General features: G+C 40.4%; 3 protein-coding genes across 3 annotated transcripts in view; 1 reads left to right on the top strand and 2 right to left on the bottom strand.

Moving 5' to 3' along the window:
* Positions 1-1501: 1501 nt before the first annotated feature.
* LOC104922126 (phenylethanolamine N-methyltransferase) lies at positions 1502-4308 on the bottom strand. The gene is made up of 3 exons (XM_010734872.3): positions 3652-4308; positions 2529-2739; positions 1502-2340 (listed from the first exon to the last, which is right to left on the bottom strand). Exons 1-3 carry the CDS (start codon positions 3821-3823, stop codon positions 1902-1904), a joined length of 822 nt encoding a protein of 273 aa, XP_010733174.2. The 5' UTR covers positions 3824-4308; the 3' UTR covers positions 1502-1901.
* A 357-nt stretch (positions 4309-4665) lies between these two features.
* On the top strand, positions 4666-15287 carry itpka (inositol-trisphosphate 3-kinase A). The gene is made up of 7 exons (XM_010734873.3): positions 4666-5364; positions 9763-9859; positions 10117-10330; positions 11507-11711; positions 12278-12379; positions 12797-12868; positions 14040-15287. The coding sequence occupies exons 1-7, from the start codon at positions 4948-4950 to the stop codon at positions 14310-14312; spliced, it is 1380 nt and encodes a 459-aa protein (XP_010733175.1). The 5' UTR covers positions 4666-4947; the 3' UTR covers positions 14313-15287.
* Positions 15288-15296: 9 nt separating this feature from the next.
* The window catches only part of ltk (leukocyte receptor tyrosine kinase), a 51137-nt gene continuing 39496 nt past the window's right edge, over positions 15297-26937 (bottom strand). The window contains exons 20-29 of the mRNA XM_019277127.2: positions 23542-23728; positions 23368-23458; positions 22916-22980; positions 21471-21600; positions 21290-21387; positions 20665-20757; positions 20290-20391; positions 18953-19087; positions 18498-18588; positions 15297-18343 (exon numbers count right to left, since the gene is read on the bottom strand). Coding sequence (XP_019132672.2) covers positions 17273-18343; positions 18498-18588; positions 18953-19087; positions 20290-20391; positions 20665-20757; positions 21290-21387; positions 21471-21600; positions 22916-22980; positions 23368-23458; positions 23542-23728 — 2063 coding nt within the window. The 3' untranslated portion in view covers positions 15297-17272. The remainder of the gene's footprint in view (positions 18344-18497; positions 18589-18952; positions 19088-20289; positions 20392-20664; positions 20758-21289; positions 21388-21470; positions 21601-22915; positions 22981-23367; positions 23459-23541; positions 23729-26937) is intronic.

The raw sequence follows: 26937 nt of genomic DNA, 5'->3' as shown, positions 1-26937 counted from the left end.
ACACAAAGTTATATAATATGTGTGCCTATCTCATTGGTCCAAAAACTGTTGGGGAGCGGCCCTGGTTTAAACTTGGCTCTCCCTTGTTGGTGCACAGGCTGGTCCCAGCCTCTTGGCACTCAGCTTCTCCAATCGTCTTCAGCCAGCTTCCTAAAGAGGAGGAAAACCTAAACTCCCCCTTCGTTGTTCAGTTGTACCTAGTCACTTCATTCAGTTGTACTTAGTCAGCGATCTGAGACATCTATCTTACAGTATGCTTCACATGACTAACTGCATACTGAACTTTTAGGGGGTTTGACTTTTGACCCTGATGGTATCTTGTCCCTCTGTTTTCAACCGGCTGATAATCAGAGTAGCCCTCTGTTCTACAGATCCTGTTTCAATCAACTGATAGAGGTGGCCTTCTGCTCGAATATACGAATATAAAACATTTTATTCTAACACTGCTCTACAGGATACTTGTGTGTTTGTAACAATGACCTCTTTTGGCACATGCGGGGGATGGTTGAATTGATTGTAATCTGCAATGTCACCATTAGTTGCCACTAAATCTTACACACTGTAAGCCTTTAATGTGTGGCAAAAGTTTTTTTTTTAAATTGTCTTTTTAAAATCATTTTTAAATACTCAATTAATAATTACAGAAAAACAAGTAGGCCTGGGGTTTCGGAGCTTTTTGGAGTATTACCTGATTGGAAATCTAGCCTCCGTGCTGTGAGTGTCCAGTGTCATTACTTTACCTCATTTATGCATATCTGTTTTTACAGGCACACTGATCCCTATCAGTGTTTTTGTTCCATGTTTTATCGGGTTGTCATTGTGAGCAGAAATCTGTTCGTAAATTATTTCCTCTTATTTAAGTAATGAACAAACAAACACACATATTCCTTACAACCATCTAACTAAGTGCATTTACTCAGATACTGTATTGTAATTGTAAGTGCAAATGTGTGCTACATGCACTTCAAGTGCAACTATTCCTTTTACTTGAAGACTTAACTACTTCTGCTACATTTCAGAGTATTGTAGTTTGTGAATCCACTAGATCCAGATGACAGATGGATTTACTTTTCAGATGAAGATTTTACCTAAAACAACATTTGAAAAGCCCATAAATACATTCTTAAAAATTCAAACCAGTGCTTCAGACCTTTATAACTCATGGTAAAAAAGTCTGCGAGTATTTCCACTCTAGATTTCTCAGATTGACAGTCACATACATGAGGGTCAGAACATGAATAAACAGATAAGGAGTGAAACTTAAGGAGGAGATTTCATTTTGATGATGAAGCATCTGTATGTATTTGGGATCCTTAATAAATTCTGAAAGTGGCAAATTCCTTTCACTTAAGGCAGACTTGTTTTCTCAAAGTTAAAATGATATAGATGACACGTTTGTGCTTTTTTACTGTATTTGAGAGCTGCAGTAAAAGAAGAAAAGACACTGATTACTAATTTCCTGCTGGTAGAGAAATGACTTCAGGCATGAGAGAACATACAGTGACATTTATTGTGAAGTCGTTCAAAACGTTTTTGAGCTTTCTATAGAGTGTACATGGCATACTTGGACACCAATTAAAACATAATCAGAAAAAACGAAAGTTAACTATATTTTTTAAGATTAAATACTACGACCCTGTTTCCAAAAAATCTGCAAAATATTAAACCCCCATGTTTAACTGAAAATACACAAAGAAAATATGGGCACATAATTTCCAAAATCAATATGATGATGATAAATGATATGTTGTCTTTGTGCTATTTTCAATTGAATATGGGGTTTCCATGTCTTGCACATCAACACATTTTGTTTATTAACATGTTACACAGCTGGTCAACATGAATTATCGACTGAAGCTTGGTCTTCACATCTAAATTATTATTGTCTTATCTCTCTTTCTTTACTCCTTCTTTGCCTTTACAAAAAACACCCCACTCACGTCATCCACCCCTACCCTCATATCCTGAGGTAAAGTGTAGACCTCCAACCTGATCAGAGTGAGGCCGGTCTCTTTCAGACTAGCACACACCTCGGCCTCATTCAGCGGGACCACAGGGATCTTTACCCCGGGCCCGCCGAAATAGTAACTCTCTCCCAGAGCTCCAATGAGAAGGAGGTGGCCACCGGGTCGCAGGAGCCCCTGAATGTGGCCCAGGGCTCTGGTGAAGGCAGCCAGGTCAGGGCTGACGGACTCCAGACAGAAGCATGACACTAGGCAGTCAGCTCCCACTGAGGGAAGAGCACCAGGGGCCAGAGGCTGAGGACGGTGCACATCAACAGGGAGAATGTCAGAGACTACTGTGCGAAGCCGAGCAGCTTTCTCAGTCCACTCCGAGGGCCTAATTGAGATAAAGACACTAAATTCAATACTGATGTGCTGCAGGATTTATAATTTCAGTGAATCATATACATTATAGTGCCAGTATTTTACTATCTACACTTTTCTTGATAACGAGACTCCCCAACAACTATATGGAGTGAACAAATATCTCAACATGGATTGCAGTTATTATCAGTGTCTCCATACTGTCGTCCCTCCAGCTTGCAGACGTGCTGCAGGTATGGTGTCCAGTCCAGGCCACAATCTCCTTCGTCCCGGAGCCAGCGCCTCAGCTCCTGACGGTTGACCTCCAAAAAGTCTGTGAGGATGACTCTGTTGAAAACCTCACAGCCACTCAGCACCTGGTACAGGGTAGGACCTGAACCGATGTCCACCAGCAGCTCACCACTAACATCACCTGAGAGAAAAGAAGAGGAGGAGGAGAAACTCTGACAAAAAATGCAAATGTTCAAAAGGTCAGCATTTTGCAAAGTGTGCACTGTGCATTATGTTTCTGTAATCACAAAGAATGGATTGTGATCAATTATTTTCCTTTCTGATCAAAGCATCCTACTAAAGTTACTCCCACATTTCATTTCACAGATCTAGTGTCAAACAAACTCGATCGATTGTTCTGTCTTCAAACATTTGCAGCAGACAACAAGTTGATCTTCATTTGATGGTTCCTTATCAGTGGAGGAGACCGCAGATAATCTTGTTCTGGAAACCCTTTACATTTTCCCATAAGTCCTCCGTTGTATCATATCAGCACAAGTTGTTGTCTCGTACAAAGTAGCATTTGTCAGCTTCTCTCCTCTTTGAGTACTGTTGGCAAGGAGGTGAAAATATTTGTGTGCCTAGACTATTTCTATATTTCTATATCTATATATACTGAAGAATCCATACTAATTAACAGACGTCACAAACTCCTACCTTTACAGACTCTTTACGTGAGAGGTCTCAAGATTGCGCACGTTTAAGAACACCTCTTTAGATACAAAAGGATAGCTTTCAAAGAGAATATTAAAAACATACCTCTTGTTGTTTGTTTAAGCCCACTTTAAATCACACAGTTCAGTCTAAATGTAAACTGCACAAACTATAACACCGAAAAAGCAGACCTGACTCTTAGACAACTCAAGCAAGTTTCAAGAGTCAGGAGTTGATTTATTTTTATATTTCATATTTCAAATGAATCAGTAGCTGCCTGTAATGGTGTAAAACATAATAAAGTGCCCTCTATAGTGAACCAGTGGGCAAAAAATGTGATTATGAACCATTTCTACATCTTTGAGGCGTTCTCGGAAAGAAATTTGAACCATCGTCTCACCTTCAGTGAAAGCTCTGTGCAGACATCCCAGTTTCCATGGCACGATGCTGTCCTGTCTTTCAAAGTCAGCCCTCGGTGGAGTGTAGTTATACTGCAGGTAGGCTGCAGGGTCAAAGCCCTGGTAGCAGGCTGCCATGGCCGCCACCCCGTCTTCTTTTGCCTTCTCACACATCAGCACTGTGTCTGTGACTAACTTACTTGAACACTCACCGACCTTTAACTGCTGTCACTGTTGTATATATAATAGTATCAGCATTAGTATGTGCCTATGCATCTATGTGCAGACACCTTCATCACCTGCAGAACACCTCCCTTAATCCACACATACTGTACAGGATGCTGCAGTGTGTAGAACAATAGTATATTGTACTAATGCTCACTGTATGGATGGAGACAAAAGGATAACATTTGAATTGATAATGTTTCAGAATTGTTGAGTCACCACACTGACCGTAACTGTGCATTTGTTTTGTTTTGTTTCGTTATAGCACGTTATTAATCATCCAGTTTCACACCATCTTTCCTCTCAGCACGGACTGTTTCTTGTCAAGAGATCAGTCAGCAGTAAAACCGCACAGGAGCGTCACCTCCTGGATAATAACGACATGATATAACAATAAAGACTTTTGAATACTCTAAACTTCCTCTTATGCCACAAAAACTTTTTTTTGATGTCTAAATATTTTATTTTAAAAAAAAAAAATTTAAATTAGAGAAACAATGTTTTATCATCTTGACATAAATCTTGTAACTCTCAGACTACACATTAGTTAAAATAACTATTTTGTGTAATCAAACCACAGTGGGAAGGTTTGAAAGTTGCAGTGAGGTTTATAGGTGTGTGTGTGTGGGTCTTTGGGTTCATTGTAATTTAAATCTGTGTGTTCAGTCCAGGTTAGTCAGAAGAAAGTCTGTAACTGTTTCAAAACCTAACCTGTCAGCTGGTTTAAATTCTTCAGACAGGAAGCGAGAGATGCAATGCGGAAGATAATAAACGTTGTACAGTTGTATAAGGGAGTGCGCCAGGGCGCGTGCGCGCGCGTGTGTGAACCGCGTCGAAGCGCGAGAGAGGGGTTCCCCTTTCCAACAGTACGCACGGAGCGGAGGGGCTGACAGATGTGTTTTAATGAGTGAAAACTAAGACAACAAACAAGTAGGAAGTGCCACAGAGGACCGACTGAACACCTGAAGTCAATCTGCGTTTCTGGAAGTGAAATGACCAGATTGGAAGCTTAAAGTGAATCGGGGTTTTTGCGCCTTTTCGTCGTGCGCTCTCACGACGGATTTCGGTCTCCAATGCCAAAAGAGTACAGGAGAAAGACCTCTAAAGACTTCGGCATTACTGGGACTTCAGTAAACGAGGGGTCACGCTTGGAGCGAAGAACAGCTGGGAAGTCATCCCAGATTTGCGATGATCTCATTCACAAAGCCGCTCAAGTCGCCCAGTCGTCCGCAACCGGAGCGACCACTGTGATGGATGCGCGCCGGGTACCGCAGGTCACCATCACCCCGGAGGGAGGTGGCTCCTCTCGGGAGATACAGCAGGAGGACTGGGGTGATGTAGTGGACGGTGCCCTGCGGAGGAAACTATCCAACTCTTCCATCTCCTCCACCGGGTCCTCTGCTGTAGAGTCCGAGGATGACTTACTCAGCGACAACGAGAGCAAAAGCAAAGGCATCGTCACTCTGGAGCACCTGGTGGACGCGGGAGAGGTAAGTAACGGCGATTATATAGAGGACAATTATGTGTTTCCTTAAATTTTCATGTGTCACTGGCAGGTTTTCCAGCATATCAAGTGATCTCTGCATAACTATCCATGACTAAATCAACTACAGCTAAAGCCTATATATGGAGCATCTTGTTACAAAAACATTTCAAATTGCCTTGACCTCCTCTGTCCTCCTCTGATCATATCTGCCTCCCTCTGTAATTACCCAGTTACAGTAATGAGCTGATGTTTTGAAAACAAGAAACAGTGAAGCACAGCAGCACGTAAACAGCAGTCAGCAAACTACTTCCCCACAGAAGACCTCTGGGATCTCTTTGACTGCAGAAAGGAGTCAGATACACTTATACATTTGTACAAAATTTGTTTTGTTGAAGCCCATAAACATGTCTAATAAGTGAGTTCTGCAGCAAATGAATGCTCATGGGAAATTAGTCACTTCTACATTTTTGTCTCTGTTCTGCGTTTATCAATGTTGTTTTTGAGATGTGGGGAATTTCAGTTGCTGTGAGACTTTTCTTTCATCGTTAGATTGAACAAGCTTTACATCCCTGTCAGAGAGCGCAGGATAATCTTTAGCAAAATTCAATTGTCTCCATTGAAATCACATTATCTCTCCTTTTTGTTTAATGGCTTATCAAAACCTTTCACATCACCTTAATGATCCAGGCGTTGTACGAACTTAAAGCAACACAGGGCAGCTGCTGAAAGCTAGATAGCCTTTGTTGGTCACATCATTTTTGTTCACTGATGATTATTTTAAAGGCCACGTGATACATAGTGATGATAAAAACATAGCTTCATTATTAAATATTTAAAAAAAGCAGCCCCAATTTTCATTCTTTGTTTTTTTTTTTCTCAGGAGGATGACTCGTGCACATGTTACGCACTTTAATAATTACAAAAACTACACACTTGTTGCTTGTTAAATGTCAGATCAACAAGTCAGACTGTGTTTTGGTACTGTAACTCCTGACCTTTAACACACGTCGTCCCTCCTTCAACACACACACCAGTGTTGAAGGATCGGCCTTTAGTTCAACACGAGGGTGGAAATTTGTTTGCCTTTGACATTCTTGGCTGATAAAGCTTCTCTTGTGGCCGACAAGTCTCAGTCTTATTAGTCGCTCAAATAGTGTCGTTTCACATCGTCCAGAAGCAAAAAAAAAAAAAGTCTCACATTTAGATTTGAAAATATTTTTGCAGCTGTGCAACTTTTACTCGACCTATCACCTTTGCATGTGATTCGTAGGGAAGTTGAGTGTGATCACAGTGAGTCACCCTCTGGTTTCTCCAGTTGACAACAGAATCTGCTTTTTGTCCACATGTTAGCCCAGATTTTCACTGGTGTGTGTGTGTGTGTGTGTGTGTTTTATGGTGCCACCACTTCTCTCTGTCTTCTCCATACAAGGCCTGTAGCTGTCACTTTCTTTTAAACAGACTGAATACACATTGCCCGGTAAGCCTGTGTGTTTGTGTGAAAGGGAAATAGAGAGTGCAGGAGATTTTTCAATCACATTGTTCAATGAAGTTAGGCTCAGTATGAAAGATTTCCCAAATAAAAGTACATTCTAGCTCTTTATTGGCTCTTTAAGGCATCGGAACTTAATATGGAAATATGTTGGTCCTGTCACCTCTGAAAATAGCTGCCCCATCAGCCCACACATCAGCCCACACACACACACACACACACACAGTACACAGCACAGGCTAACATGTCATTGTGTAATCATGTTTTTTTTGTGGCCAGTAGCCAATTTGAGCCTTGGCCTTTGACATTTAACAAAGAACCACTTCAGGAAGTCAGAAACACTCGTGTATCAGCACTTAGCTTTCAGGAGTTTGTACTTTAATGCATGCCTGTTACAGCACACAGCAAAGTGCTTTTTAATGCAAATGCAGCAGAGGACAGAACAAACAGACAGGTGGATACACAAGCAGCAGGATTCATTTGATAAATCTTACAGTGGTCCCATTAGCACTTTATGATGACAGTACAGCGTCACATGGAAGGTATGAGTTATAATGCTTCGCTGGCAAAACCTGAGTGAGTGAGTGATGTTCTCCTGGAAATGCATCAATTGACATTGGCGAAGCTCAGTTTCAGTGACATCAGTGTTTACAATAGACTACTCTGGCTGTTGAGATCAGCATGTTGTGTCAGTGTGTCACACACACAAAAGATCAGGTGTTACAAAAATAACGTGTGTTTGACAGAGCCGACAGCAAGTGTACAGGGGGTGTGGAAGAAACTAAGCCGAAAGCAAAGAAATAGGTTGTTTGTTTGTCTTGTCATGTTGCTTTGTTTTAAGTAGTTCTGGAAAGTAACATTAAAAAACATGTTAAGCTTATGCAATACAATACAATACATTGTTGCCACCCTTTTTAGCTTGTGATGCCTTATAAAAAAGTGTAGTTAGGTTCTATGTTGTATGCTGATGTTAGCAGCTCAAGAGGTCAAATGATCCAAAACTTAACAAAAACGATACAATGAGGACAAATTCCTTAAAGAATTAAAACAAATTTGTAAGACAGATTTTTGATTTTTCTTCTTTCCTGCCCTGTTAATTAATCTCACGACCACTTTTGTCGTGTGACTCTGTGGAGGCAGGAACAGACCCGAGAACACCTGAAGTAGTGGAACCTACAACAATAAAATACTACTAATACGCATTGGTGCATCAGTACCGACAATGATGTCATGTATAGTCACAGGGAACGAGTACTTTTACTTAGAATTTAAATGTTTTTAGTTCTCATGGAATGTTTTACATTGTTGTTTTGGTCTTTTCTTAAGAAGAAGTCTTTTCTTGAAGTTAAGTATACGGTAAGCAGATCTGTAATTTCAGGAGTGAAAGTAGTGTTATTCTAAGTGTTATCAGTACAAACTCTTGTGGTTTCTGTCATCAAGGTTGGGACAGCGTGGTGTGAATAACATGAAGTTTCAAAGTCAGACTGATGTGTAAAATATAAATATTGGGCAAAGAGCTGCAGGGTTCTTCTGTTTACATCAAATCTCTGAGCTGACAGCAAAGTTTCCATTCCTACTTAGTCTGTGGATAAGACACTGCAACACATCACCCTAGACATCACCTTATTTCAGTCAAAAATGCTGAAAAGAGGCTGAAAATATATCTAACTCACTCATTGTTTGGCTTGCGTTAGTTTACAGAAAAGTTAAATACCCAGAGCAACAAGACAAATACTCATTTGTGGAGGTCAAACACCCTCAAGGCGCAATATTATCAGTAAACAAGTAGCACTGCAGTAAGTGAAGCATATCACCTGACATTTAAAAAAGACTTGGCTGGTTGCTGCCGAGTTCTGCTCTTAGTGAGGACAGTGAGATTTGATTATGAGAATCCCTGTTTCACTTCCTGTTTCGATCAGAACACACAGAATAAAATGACCCCCCCCCCTAAAGTCTAAAGACAGGAGCGGACTACTTTCCTTTTTAATACCTGGAAGTGTATTTCCCTTACAATTAAATCTGAGATGATTGCATGGGAATATGATCTTTTCTCAGTGGTGAAGTGTGTGTTATTTGAGATATGGTAAGTTTTCTGGGAGGGAATGAAAACAGGCAGATCCAAATAAGTGTGAAGCTCTACTGTGTCTCTGTGAAATATGCAAGCTGTTGCTGTGTTTTTCTGTGTGTGTGTGTGTGTGTGTGTGTTTTTGTTTGTGTGTGTGTGGACTGAGTAAGAGAAAGGAGAAACCGAGGGTGGTGGGAGGAGAGTCCTTCAACAAACAGCCATGAAAAAAAATAAACATTTCTGCCAAGAAAAAATAATTCACTCGTCTTTTCTGTTTTGTTCATTGCGTACTTTGATTTATTGGCATGTGGCACCAAAACATTCGTTCATCGCTATCAAGTGAGTGTTGGGAGGCCAGCAGCGGGGTCAATGTCACCATTAGTTATTTGTTGTCAACCTTCAGATTTTCCCTTGAGAAAAAGAAACAACATCACAAATGTTTATTTTAGCCAGTGCGAAAAGCAGAAAATGTCTCTTGATGCTAGATAGTAGATTTAGACATCTCGCTGTGAATCAAAGTTGCAAGCCCATCACCACACCAAGTTGGAGATGCTGAATAGAGATGTTGAGGGCAGATATGAGTTTCCACAGAAATGGCATTTAACTGACCTAGATTGGAGGTTTCGCGCAGTGGAAAACCAAAAGCCTGGCATCAGATTTGCCGGGTAGCATTGCTGATGTGATCAGACTTCTATTCAGACAGTATAGGGTGGACTAAAGTTCAGTGACCTTACAGCATGTTATCAGATCATTTATGCGAACAAGGACACACTCAGAAAACTTGATATTGTTGCTTTCCAACAGTATCTCATCTGTTACATTCATTCATTTCTTTTCTTGTTTTCCAGAGCAAGCCTTGGTGGAAGTTGAAGACCATCGTACACTGGCCTTTCAGTGCTACACAGAGGAGAAAACTGAACTGGGTTCAGCTTGCTGGGCATAAAGGTATAACCTGTTCAGACCATCACATACACAGTTTGATACTGTTTTGCTTGTTAGTTTCGGTGTCCAGTCTTTCTTTTTGATACGATTGTGTTGATGTATGGAATAAGAAAAATGGCGATTAAGAGGCCAGGAACAGATCGCACACTGATAAAGGATTTAAATACTTTAGCACAGCAGATGCTTTTTGTCTGGGATGACTAAAGTTAAGCCTGGAATCCAAAGTTTTGCTCTCTGTCTTGTTATGTATCTCATCTCAGGTAATTTCAAAGCAGCAGATGAAGGCAACATCTTGAAAAAGTTCTCAGAAAACGAGATGCAGTGTTTCGAGAAGCTGAGGGATGACGCGCTGCTCCCGTACGTGCCCGGTTACCACGGTGTGGTGGAAAAAGATGGAGAGTCTTTCCTTCATATGACTGACCTGCTGGCAAACTTTGATCTTCCCAATGTTATGGACTGCAAGATGGGAGTGAGGTAAGGAAGTAAGCTATCACTTATATTATTTTCCATACAACAGTGTCAAAGATGGACAAGTTTATGCTACAAGTGTCATTTTGAAATGGTAATGTAAATAAATTAATGATGCATTGTGCAGACTGACGACAGTATGTGCTGCCTAAAGAGCTTTCGCTCTACAAGGGAACACCTGTTGTAACTGCAGGCTATATGCTTGGCTTCCTGCCACAGGGTGTGGGGTGCCTCACTGTGTTGTGTGCACAGACACAGACGTGCACATACGCACACACACGTAAGACACACATACATATATGCATGAATGCACACAATAATGTATACATGCCTATGATGGTGCATGCACAGGCATGCAGCTACGGACATTCTTCTCTCTCAAAGCGTTACTTCCGGTTCCACAATACACGCACGCACAGAAAGACACACACGTGCACTAAACATGCATACACACACATGATGACAGACTTGAACACATCTTTTTATTGTGCACAAAGTGTCTATGTGTATGTATTTCTGGAGCTACAAACACACACACACACACACACACACACACACACACACACACACACACACACACACACACACACACACACACACATACACACACTCAGGGTGTCCCTGGAGACTCCCCTTTGTCAAAAACACTCTCAACCACAAAGTTGCAAAACCGCTAACTTGCACAAACACACTCAGACTCTCACATGGCTGAACACTGCTCGCTGGAGTCTCCTCTCAGCTTCCCTGTTCAGCACAGAGGAAGTGTAGCTCACAAACCGAAACTGAAATTCACATCTGTTTGCACGTTTATGTCTGGTAGGAATATGACGACTGGAGCTGTACTGTCCATCAGCAAAATTTAGCTGTGCAGTTCAGTAATGGCATTTTTTTAATGCACTGCACTGCTTTTTTTCTGCATGAGTGAACACCATTAAAAAGGAGCTGATCTGTTGCTTTTAGTGCAGAAACAGAAAAATGAGAAAGTCTTTCGCAAGTTACTGCTGTAAGGCTGGATTTTTATTCAATAAAGATAAACGGCTGACTAAGAGGATAGCTAAGGGTGTGGATGCAAGACAAATCCTAAAAGTAGACAGCCACTACTATTTATCTATCTGCAGATAGCAATAATCTGTAAACATACAGCATGTGCACCTGAAGGATTTCTTCTTCCTGCTGTTTCAGGACATACTTGGAGGAGGAGCTTGTCCGGGCACGGGAACGGCCCAAGCCGAGGGAGGACCTGTACAAGAAAATGGTGGAGGTTGACAGCGAAGGGCCGACTCCCCAGGAGCATTCCCAACGTGGTGTCACCAAGCCTCGCTACATGCAGTGGAGGGAGACCATGAGCTCCACCAACACCTTGGGCTTTAGGATAGAAGGGATCAAGGTAGTGGAAGTGATACGACACAGTAAAATGTCATGCTTAATATTTCAGGTTAAAACAATCTCACCCTGCTTTGCAGTTCCCCACAGCTCCATGCAGTATTTTCAGCTTCTTTCATCTTTGTTTTGGCCATAGCAGGCAAGTGTTTTTGTGGAAAAAGCAACATGTTCATCATTTTCCCAGCTCCAAACAGCAGACAGACTAAATAGCTGGTGAACGTAACAGAGTGTTTAGCAGCTAAAGAGCCTGAATCTTTTCCTCAAGGGACTAAAACAGAACTAAAAGAAAGAATAAAGGTCTTTTTCAAGTGTTCACAGCTTCTTGCGCTGCGGCCAAGTGGCCAAAAACAATGAAATTAAAGCATGGCGGGTTTAAAGAATGCACATAAAATCAGTCCAGTCGCCGAATAGTCTGTCTATCTCATGACTCATGCTGCTGAATTTCAAAATACATGATAAAATATGCTGTATGTAATGAGAAACATTGCTCACACTACGCTAAGTTAATGACTTGCTTCAATGCCATTATATTGTGTAATATTCTTATTCAGGCCCTTTCTTGTCTTTCAGAAATGTGACGGTACATGTCGAACTGACTTCAAGAAAACCAGATCGAAGCAGGATGTCATCCAAGTGTTCAAGGACTTCGTTGGAGGGAACGCCAGCATCATAGTATGTGGCAAGGAGTTACAACAGTGACGTGATATATATTGATACACACAGAGCAAACTTGCCGGCATTGCCTGAAAGACTACACCAACTACAAACACACCATTTGAATAAGCTCTCACATCCGTGTTTAAGGTTTAGTGCAGAGCACATCTAATGATGAATGTAAACAGTCCCAAAGTGTTTGAACTATAAACAAACCACAGAGTAATTCACAGAGCAAATATTCACATTGTATTGCTGTTTGAGTTCTCTAATAGTGTGGGAGCTTCTCAACACTGTGTCTACGCCCTGTTTTGTTACTACTGTAGCTTCTATGTACTCACAATAAATATATTTTCAGTTTAAATTTAAATCTTGGGGCTTCAGGTAATGTTAATATCTACGTTACACCCATCGTTGTTTGTCCTTGAATTGCAGAAGTCTTACCTGAGCAGGCTGACAGAGATCCAGCAGGCCCTGAAGATGTCAGAGTTCTTCAAGCAACACGAGGTGATGACATAATAAAAGAAAAAGAAAACAGAAAAAGTGTTGCAGCAGAAACTTCATCTGAAAGTCTAAAAGATTTGTTTGTATTTTAACGATATGATGGAGCGTGCCGTCTGACACGCAGGTTAAAAATCTCTCATAGATGTTTATTTGAACTTGCAAAGGCCGTATCATTTTATACACATTAAACCATTCAATGATCCTTGTACGGTAGTGGTTCCCAAACTTTTTTGACTCCCTGTCAGATAAAATCAAGTACTCCTTCACAAGTACTCCTTATTCTAGTTATTTAATACTATTAAACATATAAACATTAATGTTTATAATTGAACTGTTAAAGGTTTAGGTGGTCAGGTTTGTACAACAGCTTACAGTGGATGTAGACATTTCACATTTTTCTTTTGTTTTTGTTCCCATTTTTCATGAGTTGAAGTAATTTTGTTCACAGATTTGTTAATATCCGTGTTAGTGAGCACTTCTCCTTTGCAGAGATAATCCATCATACTCACAGGTGCAGCATATCAAGATGCTGACTGTGACACAGGTGTGCTCAAGACTGGTCACAATAAAAAGCCACTCTAAAATGTGCATTTTTATTTTGACATTTATTAAGCATTGGGTTATAACTATTTCACATAGGACTACAGATGCCAGTTTTTCTCCACCAGGTGGGCAGAGTCTAGTCTTAGGCTCAGGCTTACCCTGATAGTCTAACAAAGGCAATGAGTACTATCCAATGAGATGTATCTCAATATACCTGTGTAACAGTCATGCAAACAGCATGACTATTACACAGGTGTGCCTGCAGCATCTTGATACACCACATTTGTCTTGGGTATGGATTATCTTGGCTATAGAGAAATGCTTACTAACATGAATTTTAACCAATTTGTGGTCAATATTTGAGAAATGTGTGTGCATAGAACGTCGATCCAAAAGAAAATGGGAGCAAAAACAATTGTTTTGCATTTCTCTCTTTGTTGAGTGAAATTTAACTCTTTCCATTTAACTATTTCACCTATATATTCACTTGCTACTTAGATTGCTCTCACTCACAGTGGTTGAGTTAATCTACATTGTTAGGTTAGGAATCACTGCTGTATCAAAGCACCTGCATGTGTTTACTCATTATTCATGTTTTTTTAATTTGTCACCCATCTCATGTTTTTTGTAGGTCATTGGCAGCTCTCTCCTCTTTATCCACGATCACACAGGCAATGCCCAGGTCTGGATTATTGACTTTGGCAAGACTACAGCTTTACCAGAGGGCCAGACGTTGAACCATGACATTCCTTGGCAGGAAGGCAACAGGGAGGATGGCTACCTGTGGGGGCTAGAAAACCTCCTCCACACACTGGAGTCTGTAAGCATTGAAGGGACAAGCGAAGAAACTTTTTGCTCAGTTACCAAAGAAAATAGCCAAACTACAGAGGGAGATGGTCAGTGACCTTTGACTTGTAGATGGGTGAAAAGAACTATTTCAGTGGACACCAGAGAGGATGTTGATTTGCTCGAGATGCTCTATGAGCAATGTTAAAAATAGGACAGAAATGCTACAACAAGAAAAAAAAACGTTTAGTGTATATAAAGCCACTGACAAGAAAGCAAATGAACTGACACTAATTCAACTTCCTACAAAATGAACAGAAGTGAAAGTGTAGGGATTCTGCATTTCAGTTTTAGGGATGGGTTGTTACATGTGAAAGAAATACTGATGAAATTTCAATTAAAACAGGGAGAAAGTGAATCACACGTCACAATCTTATTACCACCAGACCCCCTGACCTGATGTTAACATCTGTTAAAGGAGAAATTTGGTGCAGTATGACTACACATATACACATAATACATTGTCATTAAATGTATAAAGATTAGAGTGTATCACTGTTCTGACAGACATATCTTTTATTGTATCTCAATTTATATTTCTTTCACTCGTTTTATTCCTGTAATCCAACTTTAATTTAAACTCAGAACTTCAAATTTAACTTTAATTATTTTGATTTCTTGTGTTGCACATTCTTTTGGTCTTGGTCAAAAATGTTCTGCAAATGAAATTAATGAAAATGTATATGAAATTTAAAAAAAAAGGGAGAATAATGATACTTTTATGTTCAATAGTAAAACACTATTGTAATCTGTTCATATGTTAATCAGGACTGAGTTCACTCATTTGTCATGTTGTACCACTGGGACAAAACTCTGTAACTGATCAAACTCACATGAATCAGAGATCAATATATGTTGATTTATTTGGGGCACAGTTAGGTTAGATGAAAGTGAAAGACTGTACATTGCATAGAATGCATTTTTGGTTGAGGCAAACACCCTCAGCTACATAAAGAATGCAGAAAAAAAAAACATTTCAGTGAGTGTGAAATAAAATGCACCCGGCCATAAAAAATAAACACTGTGAACAAGACGAGGATGATTTTTTTTTTTTTTGTCTCTGTGAAAGAAATTCCTCAGTGATCAATATTTCTGCTATAAAGTCTTTAGAAAACTATGTGAGCCTTTAAAAGATGTTATTTTCAAGATACACATTCACTAATATCAGCAGGCCTGAGCATAAGAACATACAGTAAGCCTATAGAACCCTCATATAAATTGAACATTCAACATCTTAAAAAATAAACTATCAACATGTTTAGGTTTGAAATAAAGACACAAACACAACTACCAATTTGATTAAATAAGAATAACAATTAAATGATTAATTGTATGAACTGAGATACCTGCAGCAGCATGTTTGGTATATCAAAGCTGAATACCTCCCCCTGCTGAGTAAACATAGGTACTACCAGCACACTATTCAGTAGTATCAGTAGATGCAGTGTGGAGGTATCTAATGGCAGTGGTCAACTACAAATACGTATCCATCGATAACATAAATGAATTCAAATAAGTGATAAAATGGCTACAAATGCAATGGGTTAGTCCAGTGTACAGAAGTGAGTACAAAAATAGCAAATATTTTCACAGCTGCGTGGTCATCAAACTCTACACGCTTATACATTTATGAGCCCAAGTAAATATTGGGACATGGGGAAAGAGAGCCAGGAGTAGTCAAAAAATATTCAAAGCCGAATCATGATCTATGTAAAAAATCAAATCTCAACACAAGCTCTGCTTACTTACAGACATGCAGTGTTCACAAACCATTTCACACCAATACAAGGGAATCGTTTGACATTTTGGCAAACATGCCTTTTTTCTCTTTTGCAGAGAGTTAAATGAAACGATCAATACCACTCTCTGCTACAGACTGGAAACAGAGGGAAACAGTTAGCCTGGCTCTAACTAAAGATAAACTTATCCGCCTGGTAGGAGCTCTAAAGCTAAAGTTTTAATCTGTACAAAAAAGTGGGACAACTTCTTGACTTTGACAAGACAATTAGCAGCATCCACTGGGAAGAGGTCCAATTCACTGAACAGGAGTCAGCAGACGGCCAGAGAAATATTCATACTTGACACCTTAGAGCATCCTCGAACAAAAAAAGGTTCATGATGTCCTCTTTTATACCACTACTTGTTATCACGAGACCGAAATCCCAGTTCATCTCCATGACAACTGAGGAAACTCCATCTGCTCAGCTTTGGAAAACACTGAGTAAGTAGACCTTGTGTTAAGAGTTTTTGCCAAACGGGTGTTTCAAAGGTCGAGAATTAACCTTTAAAGCTAAATATATAAAAAAACAGAAAACATCAGAGATTTTCAAAGACTACACGGTATATTAGACGTATGTGTTTTCACATTATTTAGGATGACAGCAAATCAGAATCATGGCAGTGATGATGAATGATGAATCATGGAAGCTGTACTCCAACTTCCTAAAGTATGCAAAATTGAATGATAATAAATGAAATAGTGTTAGTAACTCGCTCAATTTTAAACTTCTAAATATAAAGAAAAATGCTTTTGAGAGTCTCTCTTCCCAATGAGTCAATATTTTTGGCTTGTTTTGGTCATACTGAACACTGAATACTACATATTCCAACAAATTATTCACTATGAAGCAACGTAGACTACTGCCAAAGCTTTCATGAAAAAAACAAATACAGAAAGGTAGAAAACAAGTCAGACTACAGCAGTTATGAATGGCAGCCATCACCAGCAATGTGGACATTGAGAAAGCGCGTACTGCAGTGTTTCAGCTTCAGTGTTCAGCTACCAGAAAACAAGAAGCCCAAGAAAGAGCTCCAGTGTCAACTCTCAGTGCAGAGGAGTGTTTGAATGTGTTTTCCATCATTCCAGGAGCTCTGATATTTTGATGTTGTGGCTCTCAGACCGAGGCGGAGCCGTTGTGATCATGCTTTTTGTTCCAGGAATCCAGAACTCTAGTCCCAGGCTGTGAGAAAAGGGCCATTTTTTTATCAATCAAAATCCCTGTTACAGTAAGCCGTTTCTTAAATAGGGGCAACGCTGAGGTCTTCAGACAGAGAAAAGCCTGAGTCTCGATCACGTGTGGGTTTCTCAGCTTTGGTGTGTCTCCTGACGTCCTCGTGTCCATAGCTGGCGTGGCGCTTCAGCAGCAGCTTGGGCATACAGGATGAGGAGGTATGGAGGCCGAACAGTCCCAGGCTAGTCCCTGAGGAGACACTGGGGGCAGAGCTGGTGTTTGTGATAGCTTCTGAAGTTTTGGGCATAACCAATGGTAGGCTCTCTGCCTCATAGCTCTGCTCATCGTAGGCATAATTGACGTTGCCACAGGGGAAACTCTGGAGCTTAGCCAGGTCCATACCAGCCTTTGTGCTGCCAACTGTTGGGGTCTTATGGGAGGCTGTGCTTGGGGCAGCTTGAGCCTGGCAAGAAGGGGGTGTAGCTGAGGAGGTGCAGAGGCTAGAGCGGCTGACGTGGGTGCTGTTGGCACTGTCGCACCCAGTCGCCTCGTTGCTCTCTGAGGTTGGGTTGCAGGTCTGAGGAGCCTGTGTGTTGGAGGTGGAGGAAGAGGAGCTTGACAGTGGCATGGACTGAGTGTGAGCAAGTGTTTTCTTTCCTCTGAAGTTTTCCAAAACCCAGGAGCCGTATGTGGGGTTCCACAGGTTTTTTGTCTTGTTCTTCAGCCTCTGGCTCCCTGAGGAGGAGCTGTTTCTAGAGCAAGGCCGGTGATGAGGAGGCTCAGCGTGGAGCCAGTGGCCTCCTGCACACACGCCTGCTGCTGATAAACCTGGGGCAGGAACAGGCTCAGCCCAGGACGGCTCCAGAGCCTCACGGCATGACGTCACTTCGTGGTGGACAGGTTGGGTTCTCTGGAGGAGTAGCCGGGGTTTGGTAGGCTGTGGAGGAAGAGGGGTTGGACTGAGGCCTAGAGCGGAGAGACCGAGCTGGGAGGAGGAATCCTGGGAAATAGGATGGGACATTAAGAGTGGAGTGAGGCTGGTGGAGGTGTGGTCGGAGGGACGGATGACTCTGCCACCATCATCTTCTGCGGTGGGGGTGTACTCCACTGGTAGGGGTGTGTTGATTACATCTGGGTCCTTTTAAAAAAGTAGTGAAGCAGAAAAGAAATTTAAAAAAACAGCACAGAAAAATTATAATGAAGCAAAGAAAGAGAGGAAATATTACATTTATATACTGCTAATGCCATTTTTATGCATATAGAGAATATAACAGGTGTTATATGGTGTATACCTGAGAGCAGTAGTTGATTCTCTCCAGGATAGTAGAGAAGTTGGGCCGGTGCTCGGGACAGTGCTGCCAACATTGGGTCATGATCCGATAGCTACAAATTTCAGATATATTATTTAAGCTGAAAGTTACATAAACTATCTTGTAAATGTAGAGCTATTAGAAACATGATATCATAACATAATAAATGTAATTTTCCTCACTGCATATACATCAGTTCCACATCGAAGGTGGCAGACAAAGCTGATCTGTGCCGTTATCTCTAAAGATTTTTTATGAAAAATAAGTCTCATGTTTAATAGTCAAAGCTATAATGTTAAGTATAGTGTTGCACAAAGGAAAACAACCTTTTATAAAAGGTAGTTTTAATGTCATCAACATCAAGTGAACTGAGTCTGCCCTGCTTGAACTTTACATCCAGACTCATCTCTTCTGATGTGGTTCCTGTCAGTACTCACACAGGCCCTGGACAGCTCTTGGGAGGATCCATCCTGCCACCGCTTGTGACAAACTCCAGCACCTCTTGGTTGGTTTTACATGGATATGGCATGTAACCAAGAGAGATGATCTCCCACAGCAGCACCCCAAATGACCTACAGGGGGAGAGATAGATCAACAACTGAGCTGACTCTCTCATGAGTATCTCATATTCAACCTTGCCTGTTCAATCAGTACTACATATTTCACCAAAGACTACTTTTAACCAGCTGGAGATGTGATCATGCATCGGCTAAAAGCACCTCTTGGCATCTAATTACAAACGCCCTCAACAGTATGACAAAATCAATGTTGACAGTGTCATTGCAGGAGTCCTTACCCATCAGTAATACAAGCTGCTATTTTAATCAAGTACAGAAAGCACTGCAAGGATATTTCTGTTTAGAACATTTCTAGAAAGCAACTAATATTTTTGTTAAATAATATCATTCAGTTGTTCTTTGGGGTTGATCTTGTGTAACTCTTTGTTTTTGAATTTGTTCTGCTGGAGAATGGCTCCTCCAAAACAGCTTTAAGCAAGAGGGAACAATGTGCTTCTTCAGAGTTGAACTATACATCTCTGTGGTCAATCTGTAGCTGGTGCTTTAACATATTCCCATCACCAAGTTTGACTCCGTTTTATGACCCTGCTCTATAAATCATCTCTACATAAAAATTCTGATTGCAACTATAAAGTTCAGACTATTTTCTTCTGACTTGATCTGTAAACACATGTGTCTTTCAGTCTTCAAACGTCACATTGTGACGTCGTTTGACGCATCTGAAATATTTGAGTGGTTTGGACACTGTTCGTAATTGCGTTCTTTGTTCAGTTGGCTCAGCGTCTTGAATACAGATGCTGTTCTGTCTTGTAAAGATGTTCGCTTGATATACTGCTTTTTTTCATGTTGAGTATGCTGTAGGTCTATGCGGTTTTGTTTAGGGTAAGATTACTTCCTTTATGAAAATCTCTCCAGTGTGTGTTGTACAGACATTTTTAAATTAGGTTTTTAAATTAGCTGCAGTTAGCTGCTGGGATACTTGTCACCACTCATGAGAACAGTTTGGCTCTTTGTCATTCATTGGAATGAAAAATTAGTTTTGATGAAAATTGGTTTTCAACAAATTGTCAGTTTAAGTTTTTTATTTTATTTTATCCAGAATAACTGAGTATGGTGTGACAACAATAGTGTGAACACATAATTGTTAATATTAAACAAGCAAAATATATCCACTTCATTAAAAACGTAAAAAGTACCTTTTTATGGGTTCATACTTTGCGGTACAGTTACTATACGTCATGTGTTTAGTAATTTACCATGTATCAGTCTTGCAAGTAAAGATTCCCTCCATGAAGGCCTCCGGCGGCATCCATTTGACTGGCAGCATGGCACGACCGCCTTTCCTGTAATAGCTGGCTCTGCGAAGAAAAGAAAATCATATCTATAAATGCGTATTTATCATCAGTTTAGAAGTAAAGAGGAAAAGGTAAATGCCACAAGGCCATGAACCCTGTAAGTAAATTTAGAGTCTGGCCCTGCGGAGAACTATAAGAAATAAGATTTTCAACTGGTCCCCCTCTTACCACATCAACCCTGGACTCCTGCTCGATGAGAGACATAATCATAAATCAACCCTTGTACTTTGCTATGTGGACTTCCAGTGTGTGACAATGCAAACTCATCATACAGACCTGTATATGTCACGTGCCATGCCGAAGTCTCCAATTTTGGCCACTCTGTCTGGTCCAGGGCAGGTGAGCAGACAATTTCTAGCAGCAATGTCTCTGAAAAGGCACAACATCTGTTACAACATGCAGCTTCATGATGCCACTAAAGTCTCCAACCTGTCAAATGCATTCATTGTATGATAAGTAAGGGTAAAAAATAACACAACATTTTAAGGAGATTGATGGGTGAGATGGGTATAAACCAATTCTCACCTGGATCACATAAACATTGTTGTGTTTCCTGCTGCAAGAAAATGTTGACCACTGTGGTTTACAGTAAACAAAGTTGACTTATAAAGAGAAGAGCTCAAACAGATGTGTGGTAAATGTATAGCGGATTACAGAGTTGTTGCATTATGTCTCACCCATCACCATGTCAGGTTTTCACACATTTTAGAATATTTTAAATAATACAACATTTCAGGATGTTATAAAAAGTAGTGATACTTCAGGTGTTTTTGTTGCAGCAGAAGGGGCTCTCACAATTAGACACAGGAGATTGTAGCCCTCTACATTTTATTTTCTGTGTATTGTTCAGTTTGTATTTAAACTGAGCTCTTAGCAGTAATAACTGGGTGTGGATATGAACCTGTGTATGAAGTGGTTCTCCTCCAGGTAGCGGCAGCCAAAGGCAATGTCTCTGGCCATACGCAGCAAGTCCCTCATGGTAAGAGAAGTGGTCTGGCCCTGGATACAGCACAGCTCAATTTAGTGTACCACACACACAAAACACACACACACACACAGATAAAGGTGTAACACAGACGTACAGCTCGTGGCCTGTTCTGTCTCAGGAAGCTCTTCATATCTCCTCCGGTCATCAGCTCCAGCAGGATGAAACGAGGCAGGATGTTCAGACTGACGCCGATGCAGCGCACGATGTTCTCATGGCTGAACTTGCTGTGTGGACAAACGGCGAGCAAGTGTTGGGTTAGCAGACGAAAAGCAGACAAAAGACGTGACGATGAGTGAGACAGAGAAGATGGGTGCTAGTGTACACAGTGTGATCCTTAAAATACAACACATATGCATGCACCAGGTTCATATCTGTTACAAGTTAGATGTTACAAGACTCCGCTGACGGCTGAGATATGTAGCCTTCATGTCATTAGCTGTAGCATAACTGTATAAATTAAAGCTTTTAATAGTAAAATTTTGTATAGTTCCTGTTTTTATCTATGAAAATGACAAAATGTTGTTATTGTAGGCCAAGTGTCAATTTAGTTTCTTAATGAAATTAAATTAATGAAACATTCATAAAAAATGGAGAATAAACAAACAAATATTATCAAATGTGTCTCTGATTTCCTTTAATTGCATAGAATAAATATTATAAATGATAAAGCTCTTGAATGACTACAAAACCAGTTCAAGCTTTAATCAGTCTGCAGGTGAAAATCCTGATTTGGTGCATGCTCAGTGTGAAATATTCTCTCTTAACAGATTCTAAACTGTGGGAAAAAAGGGAAGTCTGTAGGGGGTCTAACAAGACAATGCTTCACTTCTTGGGTTTTACTCTGCTCTTACTTGAAGTTTCTTCTGAGGAATAAAACTTTTAAAATCGCAGCATTTATCAGTTTTGAAATAGCGAGAAAAGGATGCCCTATTGCTCCCTTAAATCTACAGACAAAGCTCCTCTTCTGTATTCACTTTCCAAACTTGTCCTGAGCTAACAAATCTGTTGTTGCGTGCATCCAAATCCACATTTACATTTGACTTTTATATTTATGTCACTTATTACCTTCCATATCAGTGTCTGATTTTGGCTGTATTATTTAGAGGGACTGAAACCTTAAATTAGGAAATCTTCTTTAATCTGGATCAACTCTTGTCTTTCTAAAAACATCTTTATTAGAGTGAAAATACCCAACAGATGTTTGGAAGACTTGACAATTAACATCAGATAGGTCATAAAACAAGAATTAAACTACCTGTATTATAGTCATTTTCATTAGATCTCTCATGTAATTAGCTGAAACTAATGACATGATAGGTCAGTATTTATGCTACATTATAGTAGTTGCTTGTTTGAGAAAAGTTTCACATCTGGGTCCAGATGTTATTTACTTAGAAGAACATGTTAACTATAAAACAAAGCCAATTGCTGTCTGATGATGTGACGTGTCAGGTGTGCTATACGAAGAATGCACTGGGTGAATCAGTGTGTGAACTAGAAAGAAACTAGAAGAAAGTGTAGAGCTGCCGTACGGTGCACCTCATAATCAGCGCCTCCATCAGGAAATCCATTTCATCCTGTTCGGAGCAGATTTCTGGAAGAGTCTGTGGAGCAGAAAGAATCAGAGAAGCAGTCTGAGGTGAGGCGAAAAAAGAAAGGTCAGACCTAATCAGCAGTCTTTTGAAGAGTGGGCAAACCCATGCAGTGCTCACTCAGCTCTTTCTTTTTTTACCATGTCTAGTGGTAGACAAGTGATCCTACGTCAGCAACTGAGCTGATATTTTCATATTATGTGTAGTAAGTGAAGCAATCTTTTCTCTAAACAGATGCATTACAAAATCCCACGTGTGTGACCTTTAGATCCAAGAAGTAGAAGCTGTGAAGATGTCGTTGAGTGTAGTATACGTAATCAACATAATTCCTTGTGAAGTGATGTCACCTAGTATTTAGGTGCAACTTCTACTCGTGTGCCTCACAGTGAGCAAACTGACCTTTACGGCCACCTGCATGGGACTGTTATCACTGCTCATCCCCAGAACTTGTCCTTCGTAGACTTCACCGAACGCACCATGACCGAGAGCTCTGAAAAAGTAAAGTTAAAAATACCACAGCTGAGTATGGGCATTAGCACACGTTGTGTGACATTGTATTTGCGTGTGTTGTACCTGATAAGCGTTATGTTCTTGCGCGGTACTTCCTTCAGTTCATTGAGTGAGGCGGCCTTCCCTGCAAAGCAGTAATTGGGGTTGTAGTCCGTCATGATGGTGGAGGAGCGGATCTTGCTCAGTTTGTACTCTGGACTCTGCAGACGCCCCCTTACTGCGTGCAGGTCGTTTTTCCTGCGGTACCACACTAGAAACAAAATACAAAACAGAGGCGATCTTGTTTTATTTCAAAGTATAGGAAGATTTTTTTTTAAATCATAACCCTAACTGGACCCCATGTCAGTTGTAGAAGCAACTTCCTGCTAACTGTAGGAGCGGTAACACAAGGAGGGATCAAGCCGCATCTCAGTAGTCGATGCAAAAACCACAGAAGAGACAGAAAGTTGGTCATTTTGTTCTTAAAAGAGTACTCCACCAATTTAACATTGCAATTGAGAGATGTAGATGTAGCCTTGAGCCCCTCAAACTAATGAGGACCAAACAACAGAGGTCTTGTAACCTCACCTCTTTCTAACTCCACAACTCCAGATTTTTTTCATCTTCAAACTTGCAGTCTTCAGCTCCAAACGACACTTTGAACACTTTGAAGTGGAAAAATCGATGGAGTTCCCCTTTAAGAAGACAAATCCTTCCACACACACAAACACAATGTTTTGCAGGATGCAGGTTGGATGTCCTCTCCTTGGTTACTGCTCCTAGACTGTCTGTGCCAGTGAGTTTGGACTCACCCGCCATGGAGGCAGCCCACGTCCCCAATGCAGGTTGGTAGTCTGCCAGGGAGGGGGCGTTGCGTGCAGGTAAGAGGTGCCGTCGAGCCATCGCCCGGTGCAGATGCTAGGGACTCAGGGGGGTTGGGATGAAGGGTGGGTTGAGGAGAAGTGGAGGAGGAGGATGAGGAGGAGGAAGGGGTGGAGGAAGAGGTGGAGGAGGAGGAGATGGGGTGCCCAGGGAACAGACTACCTCCCTGCATGGGGGAGAGCTCAGGTGAAGAGACACTGTTAACCTAAAGGATGTGTATGTGTGTAGGTGTGTTTTTTGCAACGGAAAGCAACATGTACTTGCACAGACGTCATATTGTTGTTTTAGTACTTGATTTATTCACTTGCAAATTCACACAATTACAAAGAATGCAGTTAGTGAAGACGTCACACTGAACAGCTCATCCATTTTTGCCTGATTATGTTGTGCATAGGAGTCAGCTTAATTTGCTCTTTGGTAATTAAACACACGTATAATGTCATGTTGTTACACTCCACAGCTGTTTGTTCATATCTGGTTATAATTAGCAACAACCTTCTTATCTGCAATTTATATTGTCTGATTACACTGTGTACACTGATTACACAGTCAGTGCACCTCTGTTTTCACTATTTATCCGGTTGCTCATATTAGCCAGCCTTTCTGACCTTAACCCCAGCTCTCCTGTCCATTTCACTTTAATGCATTTCCTATTTACCCTTTTTGAAAATATGACTACCATATCAACAATGTTGCCCATTTCCCAAAATCTCTCATCTCTCCTTCAGCCACGAGAACTTATTATTAATATAATTATTAATAGTGACGGGAAGCTAATGTACCTGATACGAAAGTTCTTTTATCTCTTTCCAGATGCTGAAATGTTAATCTCCCTCCATAAATCCAAAAATGTTTGAAGCGAGCAACATAATGATGATCGTTCTGCTCTTTTCCGGTAATGTTGTGCACTTAAGGTTTGAGAAAAAAACATGAATCTGAATATAGAAATATGAGAATATGAATGCGCTGTATATTAACTCATGAGATATCTTTTTGTATAAAAAGTAGAGGACTAAGAATTGAGCTCTTGTAGAAAAGGGGATCATCCTCTGGGGAGCTTTTCCTGTATATAAAGGATCAACAGTAGTGTTGGATTAAAAGTAATCAGAACAGCTCTCACCAGAAGCTCTGAAGGATATTTTGTTCCTTGTTCCTTTAATCTCAGGTTTATTTTTTTTTTATCACTTTCTCTACAGGAGGTTTCTTGTGCATGTTACTGCTTTTGTGTAGCCTGGTTTTCTTGTCAGACAAGCCCACAGAGCTGAAAATTACGATACAGGATGTCAGTGCTGTGCAGATTTCTCCAGAGGACCTCACACAAAGTTTAGATTCACCAAAAACTGACTGTGGGAAAGAAAGAAAGAGCAAGTCTCTCACTGCTGCTTAATATTCAGCACTTTCAGTGAGGTTATGGAGAGGATGAGAGAGAGAAAGAATATATATTTAAACATCTTAAACAGCATTCGGTGGAGGATTAGCGGGCCGACCAAAATGTCGGGATTCCCTTCCGAATTATTGTCAAGAAGGTCAAGAAGATGATAAAGGTGCAAAAAAGAAAACTGGTATTAGCTGTATAATCCCTCACTGTCCTATATGATGGCAGAATGACTGCATATGTTGTTATTACAACTACGTACACACTGTAATTATATAAAGTGTCTGCAGTTAATAAAGAGATTTAGTATATAAGTCAACATTAAACAGTATATACTGCATAGCAGCTCTGGAGACCAAGTTAAATACTTATACAACATTAGTACCATTAGGTCATGTTATAATTATGATTAAAATTACATATTAGATTGTCTCATTATCCCAACTGGCTTTCTCCTTACTAGAGTTGTATTGCCTCTGAGTAAAAGAATTAAAGCCGGTTAATTGTTAATTCCCTAATTATTCCTATTTTAAGCCGTGTGCAAGAATCATCAGTAAAGCATTTTACAGCATGTCTGACTGTCAGATTGTCTCATATTACAGAAACCTCAGTCGTCTCATCATTCAAAAACCGATGGCCACCCTCCTTCTAAATACTCCTTATCGCAGTGCTTTGTGGGAATAGCATCTTGCTGTATCACAGCTGCTATGTCTATGCCCAGTGGGTTAAGATCAATGTGTGATTGTCACCGTGCACTTCCCAAAGTGACTGAAAGACTAATCTTTTATCACAGTTCTCAGTTTTTTCTATATTATTCTTATCTTCATGCCAATATAATCATGATTGTTTCAGGGTTGTTGTTGTTTTTTCCATCCACTGCATCATGTTGTCTGACATTTACTGCTATCTAATCTAATCAGACACACCTCCAACTGAGAGAAACCTCCTAGTTAAATGTCAAACCTTTCCACTTGTCTGTTTTATAGGCAATAATGTTTTTTTTTTTTAAGTCATACGGTGATGTGTTTTCACTACATCTCTATGGTTTCATGCCTCGATGAGAGCAATCTGTTGGCAATAAATACGACACATAAACAATATGATATTTAACTGCGTTATCTCACTCCTCGTTTGCAGTATCATCTTGTTTCACACTCAAAAAAAAAAAAAAGGCAGAATCGCATTTACATACAGCCAGCAACAGGAGAGCGTCACCTGAAAGA

This window comes from Larimichthys crocea, chromosome XXIV, assembly GCF_000972845.2.
Source record: "Larimichthys crocea isolate SSNF chromosome XXIV, L_crocea_2.0, whole genome shotgun sequence".
Taxonomy (NCBI): Eukaryota; Metazoa; Chordata; class Actinopteri; family Sciaenidae; genus Larimichthys; species Larimichthys crocea.
This window is presented reverse-complemented; position numbering and strand designations above follow the sequence as displayed.

Coding starts and splice junctions, on each gene's coding strand:
- LOC104922126 (XM_010734872.3), bottom strand. CDS start 3,823: ATGTGTGAGAAGGCAAAAGAAGACGGGGTGGCGGCCATGGCAGCCTGC. Junction 2,740..3,651: donor GCACAGAGCTTTCACTGAAG/GTGAGACGATGG, acceptor CTTTTCTCTCAG/GTGATGTTAGTGGTGAGCTG. Junction 2,341..2,528: donor TGCAAGCTGGAGGGACGACA/GTATGGAGACAC, acceptor TATCTCAATTAG/GCCCTCGGAGTGGACTGAGA.
- itpka (XM_010734873.3), top strand. CDS start 4,948: ATGCCAAAAGAGTACAGGAGAAAGACCTCTAAAGACTTCGGCATTACT. Junction 5,365..9,762: donor ACCTGGTGGACGCGGGAGAG/GTAAGTAACGGC, acceptor CTTGTTTTCCAG/AGCAAGCCTTGGTGGAAGTT. Junction 9,860..10,116: donor TCAGCTTGCTGGGCATAAAG/GTATAACCTGTT, acceptor ATCTCATCTCAG/GTAATTTCAAAGCAGCAGAT.